Genomic DNA, 13368 nt, shown 5'->3' with positions numbered 1-13368 from the left:
CTTAACACCAAGGCTCGAGATCTGAACCATGGCAGGCCCTCCCAAAGCATCAGAAGTCACGAGATCTGAGTCAAGTAACCTGAGCCAAGTATCCAGCGTGCTAATGGTGCGTTCCATCAGCTTTGAAAGATATGAAACAGTAGAACTATAAGAATGCCCATCAAGATCCGTATCTACAAGGCTAACTTTCATTGGCTAGACGGACACGTTATCAGAATGCCAGAGACACAGTTTCCCAATTTTTTACTGAATTGGAAACCAAACTATGGGAAGAGACTGAGAGGACGACTCCGTAAACGCTGGATGGCCTGTGTTCTCGAGGATGCGGCTGACAGGTGTCGATAACATCAGCAGAGACGCAGTAAAACAGTAAGTTCTAAAACGAGTGGAATGGAGGAACATGCTACACCGTAGAAGAGATGTGTGTGATGCAGGCCACTCCAACAACTAGGAGGAGACCTCTTCAATCTTCATGTAGCATGTATGTATTAATATTTTACCGGGGTAAGCACAGGGCTCCAATGCTCTAAATAACAGTGGTCATGATCTATCCTATAGTGAATAGTGATAATGACCACAGTCCCTTTTGTATCACGTTGTGACACCCACGGTCGTTTCACTTTATCGTCCTGACGATACAGGGGGAGCCGCGCACTACGTGCGCGGCGGGTCATACAACGTATGACAAAGTTCCCTGCGAAGAAGGAGAACCTGAAAATCCGATCGTTGAGTTCAGTTGTCGTACTTCCAATTTGGGTGCAGTTGTGATATGACCTGGGTTCAGTTGTCGTTTTGGGATTTAAGCTGATTGGTCACCCAATTTAGCTGATTGGGTGCCTGTTAACTGCGTGGGAACTAGGTTCAATTGGGTTCAGTTGTCGGTCACCCCTGAAATATACCTTGATCTCATTACTGTCGAGTAAGTGACTCAACGCAGCTTTTATTCTTTTATTGGTTAATTACTTGCGTGTGATTCACGGTATAAATAAAGCATACATACAACCCTTTATCAAGGTAAGTTAGAATAAGCAAAGAATAGATTTGCAATCATCCTGTATAACCTCTTTAGTATATTTATTTAAGATAGCCTATGATTTAAATAACTGTACTTTCAGACCGTACATACAGCTGAAGAGTTCGAACATCGGCAACTTCTCCGTCAGTGCCCTCCAATCATTCATCAAGTTCTCCAGAGCACTCATAGTCCGGCACTATCCGTCGTGGAGTAGAGTCCGCGGCGGAGCCGCCGGACTCCGAGCGGACTCCGGCGGTGCTCCGCCAAAATGTATTTCGTTTGGACTCGAATACATTTTGGCGGACTCCGAGCGGAGCCGAGCGGACTCCGAGCGGACTTTAAAGTCCGCCGCGGACTCCGAGCGGCTCCGCAGCGGCTCGGCGGAGTGTCCGCCGCGGACTAAGCCACTAGGCGGACTCCGGTCCGCCGCGGATTCCGGCGGAGTGGTCGGCGGACTCCGGTGGACCTCTCCGCCGGACTTGAATCCGGCGGAGTCCGGCGGAGCTTGGCGGAGTCCACCGGGCTCGGCGGACTCCGCTCGGAGTCCGCCGGCTTCCAACAGAGTCCACTGACTTCCGACTTCCGACTTCCGACCCTCGGCTAAATTTGTCACGTGACATACAACATAGCATTTTGCGATATTGTGGTCAGATGAAAAGGTCGCTAGTGATAAACCTTAACCATTACCCTCACAATGTCAATAGTGTACAACTCTAGTCCTAACCTTGACCATATAATGTATAAACGTTGACCCTAACCCTCCACCAAACCGTCAGCAGCGAAATATCAATGTCATTGACTGGTCACGTGACTAAAACAATTTTTGTCATATTATCTCATATAGGGAAGCGTTTTTAGTTTTACCCTACACGTTGCATGTGGCGTCATTCGGCCGGATCTCAGCAAGCAAAAATGCGTCGACCATCACAAGACGACGCCAGCACTTTCTACGCTCTTCGAGCTCCGATCGTCCTGTGACGAAGTAAGGACGAAGCCTGAGGTCCTCAGCTCAGGTGACATCGACCACCGATTGAAAATTCAGAGATTTTTTGACATAAAGGTCAAATGTAAAACTAAAATCTTAATGTTGATTGATTGACGACGTCAATTTTTGAGCACAGCGCGAGCGCATGCGGAAAAAGGACCGCGTAGCTAGTCATGATGTTGATAAATTTTACCTCATCCCATTAAGGAACGCGCGCTGGGTAAGAAGAAACCTAGCCAGAGTGGAAGTCGGCGCCCTCATTAAATTTTTAAAGAAAATCGCTCGCCAAAATTTGTTGGACCAGGACGATGTCCTAGCCTGGCAGTGGCAGCTCATTGCGCGGCGCGTCGCAACGAGCTTCGTTGTTCGTCGACGTGCGACGAGCAACGAAAAAAATTGTGTGGTGCGTCGGGTGGCACATCTTAACGGGTGATACGCGTATAAATTTCGATCGCTGACGTACAGCGAGCAGCACAGCTGCGAGTGGCGTCAGCTAGTAGGATTTCATCCTACAAGGCACATCGCGTTCACCTAGCTAACCAGGTCATTTCCGCCTCCGGCGGTCGCGCGCTACTGCAAGCGAGAGGGCTATAGTTAGAGCAACACATCGCGCCACAAGCTAAATATTTATCAACATCTTGACCAGCTACGCGGTCCTTTTCCGCATGCGCTCGCGCTGTGCTCAAAAATTGACGTCGTCAATCAATCAACATTAAGATTTTAGTTTTACATTTGACCTTTATGTCAAAAAATCTCTGAATTTTCAATCGGTGGTCGATGTTACCTGAGGACCTCAGGCTTCGTCCTTACTTCGTCACAGGACGATCGCGATCGGAGCTCGAAGAGCGTAGAGAGTGCTGGCGTCGTCCTGTGATGGTCGACGTATTTTTGCTTGCTGGGATCCGGCCGAATGACGACACATGTTGTAGCGCGATGCACTACTGGGTCGCCCGCGCATCAAGTAATGCTTCTCGCAACCACGTATGCAGATCGGCGAGATGCGAAAGATTGACATCGTGAATCAACGCCACATGCAACGTGTAGGGTTGATTCACGATGTCAATCCTTCGCAGCTCGGTGAGGCACTATGGAAGCGCATGTGTGTCAAAAAAATAATGATACACATGCGCTTCCTAGGTAGCGTATGTGTGTCAAAAAATTTTTTGATACACATGCGCTAGCAGGTTTATCATGTAAATCATTATGTGGCCCATGTGTGTCATTTTTGTAAAATTGCTGTAAAATCTCTATTCAATATTCTAATCGCTATCTTGATCTATTTATATATGTATTTTATCCTTATCTCTATTTTATCTTTAAACTCCTCTCCGCCGATCGCCTCCCGTGTGAAACGAGCGCGCCTGCACGCTGCAGTGGCGCGAAAGCACATGGTTAGGTTAAAGCGCGTGTACTGTTGCTGCACAGGCTATAATGTTAACTGACGATGTCAATTCATCGCAGCTCGGCAAGGCACAGTAGCACATTTCACCGAATTAGCGTTGCAAGAAGAATAATCAATAATTGAATGCGCGGCGCGGCACAGTAGCGCATCGTGCTACAAGCTATAATATTTATAAACATACTCATTGGAGAATGGAGCTATGGAGGAATGAAGCTGCCTGCTGCGCGTAGCATGACAGCTACCAAGAATTGCATATTGAAGCGTGTACGCCGACGCATGACAGGCAAGCTCCTGTGTCCTGGTTTCGTGCGCGAAGATCGAAATGCAATTATTCGTGTATCAAGCCAACTTCCAAGTGCCAACAATGTGTTTATTGTTAGAAATGATAATGGACTAACCCGTTTCGGGATACTTCGTAGCAACTAGCAAGCTTGCCGCGCATCGATCTAATAATGCTTCTCGTTGTAAGGCCACCTTGTTTGTCGTTAGATATAGGCAAAATGCACCCAGCACCCCTGTTGCATGTGCCCTGCGGACCTCGCTGAGCTGCTATGCAAAGCGAAAAAGCAAAGACTCAATGGATGGTTATATTAGTGGTTACCCATACCGTGATGGGTGCTACATGCCTAGCATGAAATATTTACTTACTTACTTGCACTTAATTTTTGTATTATATGTTCATAATTGATAATCATATAAATTCGGCGGAATGACAGGCTTGAGGCTGAGCGCGGCCCAGTAAACTTCGCATCGAAAAATCCAAACGAGTAACATCCGTCAACTAATAGTTATATGTAATAATTGAAAACAAACTTTGCTTGTTTACCTGAAATTAGAATTTTATACAATTAATGTAAGATTGAAGTCGTGTTTTTACCAATTTCCCTACACCATCCGGTAAATTAATTACCATCAGCCCTTCGTTGTGCCTGTGGGCTGCGCGGTCGTATCGTGGCTTTCGCCACGGTATAGCGGGGGCGAAATGAATTACAAATGAGGATCGCGACGCGTGACTTGTAAGTTTAACTTTATAACCTACCAGGACGCGCGCCGAGTTGGACTCGTCGACGGTCCTGATTAATATTTGAAGCAAATATTTTACGACTACAAGTATCAGTGATACTATCACCCGTTAAAGAAAGGATTGGAAATTGAACTCGCCGGTACGTCGATGGATGATGCTTGTCTAAATTTTTTCGAAGTAACACGAAAAACTTTTTTTTCGAAGCGAAATGTTTGTGTTACTGGGCGGCGCTCAGCCTGTGCCTTTTCAATGTCATTCACAATTCCGCAACCCACAACCGTTTATCATTTACGAAAGAATAAAAAACAACGTCAATATTTTACATGTCACAGTTAGCTGGCAGTACGGCCCAGTTAATAGATTGTGCATCGCGCCGATCAAGAAAAAAACATTATTTGATGCGCTGATCAGTCTTCTAAGACTAATAATATAAAACATCTTTTCTTTTGTCCGTAATTGCCTGTACTGCGTGAAAATTACAAAATAATTACAGCACATTTACAAAATAAGAATAATAAAAAAGGAAACGTGTTTTCTCGTTTATAATTCATAATTATTTTTAGAATAACGCTTTATTGTTAATGCAATCATAGTGGTCAGCTAGTGACATGGCTATGACGCCTTTTTCTTACATGGTTATGACATGGTTATGACATGGTTATGACATGGTTATGACATGGTTATGACATGGTTATGACATGGTTATGAAATGGTTATGACATGGTTATGACATGGTTATTGGCTATGACATGGTTACAACCAAAACTCCTTCAGACCAATTTTGAACCATTATGAGCACTTTCAGGATACAATTCATTTCCGTTCATTTCCGTTCATTTTATGAACCTGGGTCATTTTGTGCGACTTTCGAAGCCTAGTTTATGACACTATCTATCATAGAAATCCGAATTGGGGGTTCCCAGCCCTTACGTAATAAGTCTCAAATTTAAATAGTAGAGGCTCTTACGGGCAAAAATACGTGTTTTCTGCTACGAGTTTAGAGACCTAACCGCTAATTGGACACAATAGTATGATGTCTAAGGATCGATAATATGTTAAGAAATTTAAATTTGGCCTTATTAGTCACGTGCTATACCAATGCGCGTTTTAAACTTTGACAATCTATTACTCTAAGGCAAATAGAGTAATTATATTCATATTTTGTCAGCAATAAGATCACATTATTTTTCATTTGGTGTGAAAATATGAGCTAGAACGGACATAATCTCGCTGAGTTATAGCTGTTTGAAATTTATGATGAACGCGCGGGTGCCAATTGATAACAACTAAATGCTTTTGCGCGTAGTGCGCGTCGAAAATTTGGCAAAAACGCTTGCGGAGTGACAATATTCAAACTTCGATAAAGTATATGAAGTGGGTACTTCTCGGAAAGGAAAAATTTAGGCAAACACGATGAAACTATTTTTGGGTTGATTAAATACAACTGCAAAAAATTATTCAAACTTCAAGCAAAAAAGTCAAAATTTTTACCACTTTTTTGAATTTTTACCCCAGAACAAATAGAGGGATTTGTTTTATTTTTATACCATCTTGTGCGGCTGTCTTTCAGCTATCTTCATGCAAGTTTTGCCGACATGCCAACAAAATTAACTTGCTCAAAATATCAAAAAACATGGTTTTTTGGCCTATTTTTGGCCCAAAAATCGGTTTTTTGCAATTTTAACCCAGAAAAATCAGTCTAATCAACTTGAAACCACTTTTAATCGATTCTACGGTCAAAAATACGTCTAGTAAGGTGTATCTGGGGTCCCTAGCGTATCGAGCAGACAATGCCCGTAAGAGCCTCTACTAAAATAACACACATGCGCCACTTATTGATTTACATGATAAACCTGCTAGCGCATGTGTGTCAAAAACAAAAGTGACAGAAATGCGCTACCAGGTTTATCATGTAAATCAATAGGAGGCGCATGTGTGTCATTTCAATTTGAGACTTATTACGTAAGGGCTGGGAACCCCCAATTCGGTTTTATATGATAGATATTGTCATAAGCTAGGCCTAGAGGTCATCGAAAGTCACACAAAATGACCCAGGTTCATAGAATGAACGGAAATGAACAGAAATGAATTGTATCCCAAAATTGCTCATAATGGTTCAAAATTGGTCTGAAGAGTTTGGTTGGCCCTAGGACCACCCTATGACATGGTTATGACATGGTTATGACATGGTTATGACATGGTTATGACATGGTTATGACATGGTGATGACATGGTTATTGGTTATGACATGGTTACAACCAAAACTCCTTCAGTCCAATTTTGAACCATTGTGAGCACTTTCATGATACAATTCATTTCCGTTCATTTCCGTTCATTCTATGAACCTGGGTCATTTTGTGCGACTTTCGAGGCGGCAAAGGAGGCGACGCAGTACGCGTAGACACATGGCTATGTGAATAAAAAGTTAATAAATGGTTGTTCACATATTACCAATTACATAATTACTTCTTGATAAATTTTTAATACCCCTTCGAAATCAGTTTTACGCATAGTTGTAGGTTTTGAAGTCTTGGGTAATAAACTAGATAATGAACCAATTATAGATTTTACCAACTTTCATGATATCTTTAAAAACAGCATTGACGAAACCTGCAAACTAGCTGTACCCAAAACCACTAAGCGCACTATGCAGAACAACCCCTGGATTACTGGCGGGATTATAGCCTCAGTAAACCACTGCCATGGACTGTATGATGCCTGGGCGAAAGTCAGGAAAGTTAAGTGTAAACATGGCGAAACTGACACAAAAGGGGGCACATGCCTGTGTTCTATCTGCTGTAATAAAAGAAACCGTTATGATGACTACAAAGAATATAGAAAGGCTCTAAAAAAGGTTCGTAAAAAGGCTGTATCTGAATATTATTCTGACAAGTTTCTTGAAACTCAGGGAAACTCCAAGAAAACCTGGGAACTTATAAATAAAATTCGTGGCAAACAGAAACGTGATATCAGACCTATATTTACCATAGACAATGAAAAGATAACTAATCGCAGAGTTATAGCGAATGAATTCAATAAGTATTTTGTATCCCTAGCATCTAACCTTAATGCAGCCTACACAGAACTAGGAGAAATACAAATTAATCAGCTTCCAAGTTTCTGTGACCTCTTACCTAAAACGAATACAGCTAATATATATCTACATGACTGCTCACCTGAAGAGGTGGCTAAGATCATATCGGAACTTAAGAATGGCAAGGCTAGTGATATACCAGTACATATAGTAAAGGCAGTATCAGGTATAATTAGTCCACTACTATCGGTATTGTATAACGAATGTATGCAACAGGGAGTTTTTCCAGACGACCTAAAAGTAGGTAAAATAAGTCCAATATATAAGAAAGAAAATGCTGAGCTTCTTGAAAATTACAGGCCTATCTCAACCTTAGCGATATTTGGTAAAATACTTGAGAAGATCATATTCTCCAGGCTTTACAGTTTCTTTCAGTCGCAAGGATTATTATATGAAAATCAATATGGCTTCAGAAAAAATCATTCCACAAGCCATGCACTTAACTTCTCTGTCGACTACATTGAAAAATCACTAAGAGATAAAAATCATGTACTAGGCATCTTCATTGATTTAAGTAAAGCTTTTGATACAATCTGTCATGATAAACTGCTTAAAAAACTGAATGATTATGGAATTCGAGGGACTGCAAATAAATTAATAGCCAGTTACCTCTCTAATAGACAGCAATATGTTTCAGTACTTGGAGAAGAATCCGAAAAACTGTCTGTAATATTTGGTGTGCCTCAGGGGTCAGTATTAGGTCCCTTGCTTTTCATTATCTACATCAATGAAATATATAGAGTATCAGATCTAGGTAAGTTTATACTTTTTGCCGATGACACCAACATATTTGTTGTAGATAAATGTATAAAAACACTTTACTGCAAAGCTAACAAAATTCTTAAACTTGTTCATCAGTATATGAAGAGTAACTTGCTGCATATCAACACAAAGAAATGTTGTTATATCCACTTTAAGCCGAACTGTAGAAATGAACCAGATTCAAACACCAATGAATTAGAACTGACACTGAATAATATAATAATTAAAAAGGTAGAGGAAACTAAGTTTCTTGGAGTCATTATTGACCAAAAACTGAACTGGGATGCTCACTTAAGAGCGTTAAATAGTAAATTGAAATGTGAGATTGGTAGACTATGTGGAATTAGACGCTGTGTACCTAAAAAACTATATAAGGACCTGTACCACACCCTTTTTGAATCACACCTATGTTATGGAATATCTGTTTGGGGAGGTGTTTCAAATAATAAACTAGAAGCCATATTTAAAACACAAAAGAAATGCATAAGAATTCTCTTTGGTGATAATGATGCGTACTTCAATAAGTTCAAAACATGTGCCAGAGTAAGGCCTATCACTAGGGATAAGACCGGTAAAGTTATCAAGCAGATGTTAGGCAAAGATTTCTTTGAACTAGAACACAGTAAACCAATCTGTAACGAGTATAACTTCCTGACTGTCCACAATCTTCATAAGTTGCACTGTTTACTGGAAATGTTTAAAATTAATAAGTTCCAATCACCAGTCTCAATGTTCTCTTTATTCAACAGGTCACCAAGACGAGACAACTACTTCATCCCACCCACTCCGTCCTCACTATTCATCTACCAATCAACCAGTATTTGGAATCACTGCCGTAAGTCAACAAGTGAAATAGACTTCTCCACTCCTATCAGTATATTCAAGAATAATCTTAAGAAAGCTTTGTTAGAACTACAATCTAAATATGACAGACAACTATGGTGCAGTTACAACTTTGATGCAAATGAATTATCATTGAAATAGGTTAATTAACTAAACTTAATCATATGAGTAAACCACGGTGTTATTGCAAAGAACCATGACAAGGGTATCAGACCTATATTAATCTAAGAGACGAAACAAAACGAATCATCATACAACAAATTTTAAAATCCTGCGGCACAGGATCCTGTTGTTTTCCTACTCTGCCTCTCCCAAACCCCTCTCTCCTTCTCCTTCTTCAGGTTTATTCTACAATTTTTTAAATTAGATAGCAGATATATTTTCTTTCGAATGTAGTAATGGCATTATACATTATTTGGTATCGTATGTATGTTGTGTTTAGTGTTTGCTAACTAGGTATGTGCTATATATTTTGAAGAATTTTGAGGCTCACGACGTCTCGTCCCATGGGTTGAGTTGCAAGCTGAGTATATGTTCAAATCGCCTTACTTCGTATGGTGAAACATCGACAGGTTTGCCTTGACCTTTCGGACGAGTGTTTGCCCACCGGGGATCCAAAAATATGATCACCATGAACATTACTTTGACACGTGAACTTATCAAACGACTGTAATGATTCCATTAAATTTTCTTAGTACATTTAGCTAGTTTATAGTAGATACACACGGTCACAGAATAGAGGAGCACAATTGGGCTCTTTGTTCTGCGACCGTGTTTCCTCGGTGGGCCGACAGGTTTTTGTTGTGTAGTAGTGCTGGGGAAAAAACACGCTTTAAATATCAATGAATGTAAATATTGTTAATTGACATTAGTGCCACAGTTTATGTGGTAAAAACAAATTTATGGTCAAACATTATATATCGTAGAAGGGCATGATTTACCCACATCACTAAGCATCTGGATGGATAATTAGCACACAAGGATAAACTGAGCTTTAAACATGACCACCATCAATAGCATATAACCATAGCTCCAAAATAAATAAATTGCTCTACATAGAAACATCTGGCCTGATCTTATCACATTGTGGTCCCCTGGGGTTCGGTAAAGCCCTTACAGGCAACTGGGTCCTTTTACCAGCCACAATAAAACTAGTCATGCCAGTACTGTCATAAACTGTAACCAACTATTTAAAAATAAGATATCTTTTGCTAGAATTTTAAATTTTAAGCCATAGAGCAATCTTCTCAATTTTTAAATTTAAAAATAACATTTTACCCTAACTATGATGTGGTGGCATTTCATACTTAACTAAAATTCAACTTTGAAAGTCAATAGATTATTAGTCACAACAAAATTATAGTTTAAGACATCCATTTTGCATTGTGTTTCCATTATTAGAATTTATGATATGTATTGATTGAATAATTGGTAATAAATTTAACTTTTGTTTTATTAACTTTTGTTTTATTATAACCTACTAAAACGCGCGCCGAGTTGAACTCGTCGACGGTCTAATTGAAACAATTATTTTACTAGTATCACCCGTTAATACACATAGCTATTGTATTTAACATAGCCATGTGTCTACGCGTATTGCGTGACGCGCTTGTTTTACAAGTAGAATAGTGGCGGTCGCGCGCTACTGCAAGCGAGAGAGCTCTGGTTAGAGCAACTATTGTATTAAAATTATACTAGCGTAGCCATTTGGAACTCCCCATCCTCTCGGTTGATTATTGATTGTGTGATTGCTTGCAGTATTGCGCACCCGCTGAACAAGCGCGTCACGCAGTACGCGAAAACTCATGTTTATGTTTATCTGGGGACGGCAGACTATCATGTTCATAAATGATTAACATATCCTGACTTATTTAAACTTTCTCATATTAAACACGCATGCGGGCGTATTTTGGCGATTTTACAATCCAATAATTAGATTTAACAGAGGAATTTGTTTCCCTTTGAATCAATCAAACTAAATGAATTGTTGTAAATACTGAGATCAAACTATCAATCTACAGGCTATCGCCAAACATGTTGCAAGGCGTCATCTTCAGTGACATAAGCCCTAGAAATTTTACCTGAGGACCCCAGGCTATTATGTTCATTAACATAAATAGATGACAATAAAGATTTGGCGGAATGACAGGCTGAGCGCGGCCCAGTAATAGAAATTGTAAAAAGTTAGTAAAACCAAAAATTCCTTTAAAAATCTGAACACTCTTAAAACGGTTATAAAGTTAAAATTAAGAAGTTAGGAGTAATGGAAGGCCAAAAGGATTTATAGTGTTAATTCCTAAAGGTTTTAAAGTCTTGAGTAGTTGAATATATTTATGTTCACGGACATCCAAAGTTTTAGGACTAGAATTATCAATAATTGACACATTAAAAATTCTGTTAAAATCTCCCCTTTGTCTAAAACCATGATCCAACAAATGTAAACCCAAACTATATTCATCACTTGTTTCATCTACCTTATCACCATTTAAAAGTTTATAATATTTGACCCTATAAAAAAGGTTCGTAAAAAGGCTGTATCCGAATATTATTCTGACAAGTTTCTTGAAACTCAGGGAAACTCCAAGAAAACCTGGGAACTTATAAATAAAATTCGTGGCAAACAGAAACGTGATATCAGACCTATATTTACCATAGATAATGAAAGGATAACTAATCGCAGAGTTATAGCGAATGAATTCAATAAGTATTTTGTATCCCTAGCATCTAACCTTAATGCAGCCTACACAGAACTAGGAGAGATACAAATAAATCAGCTTCCAAGTTTCTGTGACCTCTTACCTAAATCGAATACAGCTAATATATATCTACATGACTGCTCACCTGAAGAGGTGGCTAAGATCATATCGGAACTTAAGAATGGCAAGGCTAGTGATATACCAGTACATATAGTAAAGGCAGTATCAGGCATAATTAGCCCACTACTATCGGTATTGTATAACGAATGTATGCAACAAGGAGTTTTTCCAGACGACCTAAAAGTAGGTAAAATAAGTCCAATATATAAGAAAGAAAATGCTGAGCTTCTTGAAAATTACAGGCCTATCTCAACCTTAGCGATATTTGGTAAAATACTCGAGAAAATCATATTCTCCAGGCTTTACAGTTTCTTTCAGTCACAAGGATTATTATATGAAAATCAATATGGGTTCAGAAAAAATCATTCGACAAGCCATGCACTTAACTTCTCTGTCGACTATATTGAAAAATCACTAAGAGATAAAAATCATGTACTAGGCATCTTCATTGATTTAAGTAAAGCTTTTGATACTATCTGTCATGATAAGCTGCTTAAAAAACTGAATGATTATGGAATTCGAGGGACTGCAAATAAATTAATAGCCAGTTACCTCTCTTATAGACAGCAATATGTTTCAGTACTTGGAGAAGAATCCGAAAAACTGTCTGTAATATTTGGTGTGCCTCAGGGGTCAGTATTAGGTCCCTTGCTTTTCATTATCTACATCAATGAAATATATAGAGTATCAGACCTAGGTAAGTTTATACTTTTTGCCGATGACACCAACATATTTGTTGTAGATAAATGTATAAAAACACTTTACTGCAAAGCTAACAAAATTCTTAAACTTGTTCATCAGTATATGAAGAGTAACTTGCTGCATATCAACACAAAGAAATGTTGTTATATCCACTTTAAGCCGAACTGTAGAAATGAACCAGATTCAAACACCAATGAATTAGAACTGACACTGAATAATATAATAATTAAAAAGGTAGAGGAAACTAAGTTTCTTGGAGTCATTATTGACCAAAAACTGAACTGGGATGCTCACCTAAGAGCGTTAAATCGTAAATTGAAATGTGAGATTGGTAGACTATGTGGAATTAGACGCTGTGTACCTAAAAAACTATATAAGGACCTGTACCACACCCTTTTTGAATCACACCTATGTTATGGAATATCTGTTTGGGGAGGTGTATCAAATAATAAACTAGAAGCCATATTTAAAACACAAAAGAAATGCATAAGAATTCTCTTTGGTGATAATGATGCGTACTTCAATAAGTTCAAAACATGTGCCAGAGTAAGGCCTATCACTAGGGATAAGACCGGTAAAGTTATCAAGCAGATGTTAGGCAAAGATTTCTTTGAACTAGAACACAGTAAACCAATCTGTAACGAGTATAACTTCCTGACTGTCCACAATCTTCATAAGTTGCACTGTTTACTGGAAATGTTTAAAATTAATAAGTTCCAATCACC

General features: G+C 39.3%; 1 protein-coding gene across 1 annotated transcript in view; it reads right to left on the bottom strand.

Moving 5' to 3' along the window:
* Positions 1–11472, bottom strand: part of LOC134826070 (basic proline-rich protein-like) — a gene marked incomplete at its 3' end in the record, with an annotated part of 72887 nt that extends 61415 nt beyond the window's left edge. The window contains exons 1-2 of the mRNA XM_063838335.1: positions 11467–11472; positions 11123–11132 (exon numbers count right to left, since the gene is read on the bottom strand). Of these exons, the coding sequence (XP_063694405.1) occupies positions 11123–11132; positions 11467–11472 (16 nt within the window). The remainder of the gene's footprint in view (positions 1–11122; positions 11133–11466) is intronic.
* Between the last annotated feature and the right edge of the window lie 1896 nt (positions 11473–13368).

This window comes from Bolinopsis microptera, chromosome 1 (genome assembly GCF_026151205.1).
Source record: "Bolinopsis microptera isolate Bmic1 chromosome 1, MBARI_Bmic_1.0, whole genome shotgun sequence".
In the NCBI taxonomy this organism is placed as follows: domain Eukaryota; kingdom Metazoa; phylum Ctenophora; class Tentaculata; order Lobata; family Bolinopsidae; genus Bolinopsis; species Bolinopsis microptera.
Note: the sequence above shows the minus strand (reverse complement) of the source record. Positions and strands in the feature narration are given on the sequence as shown.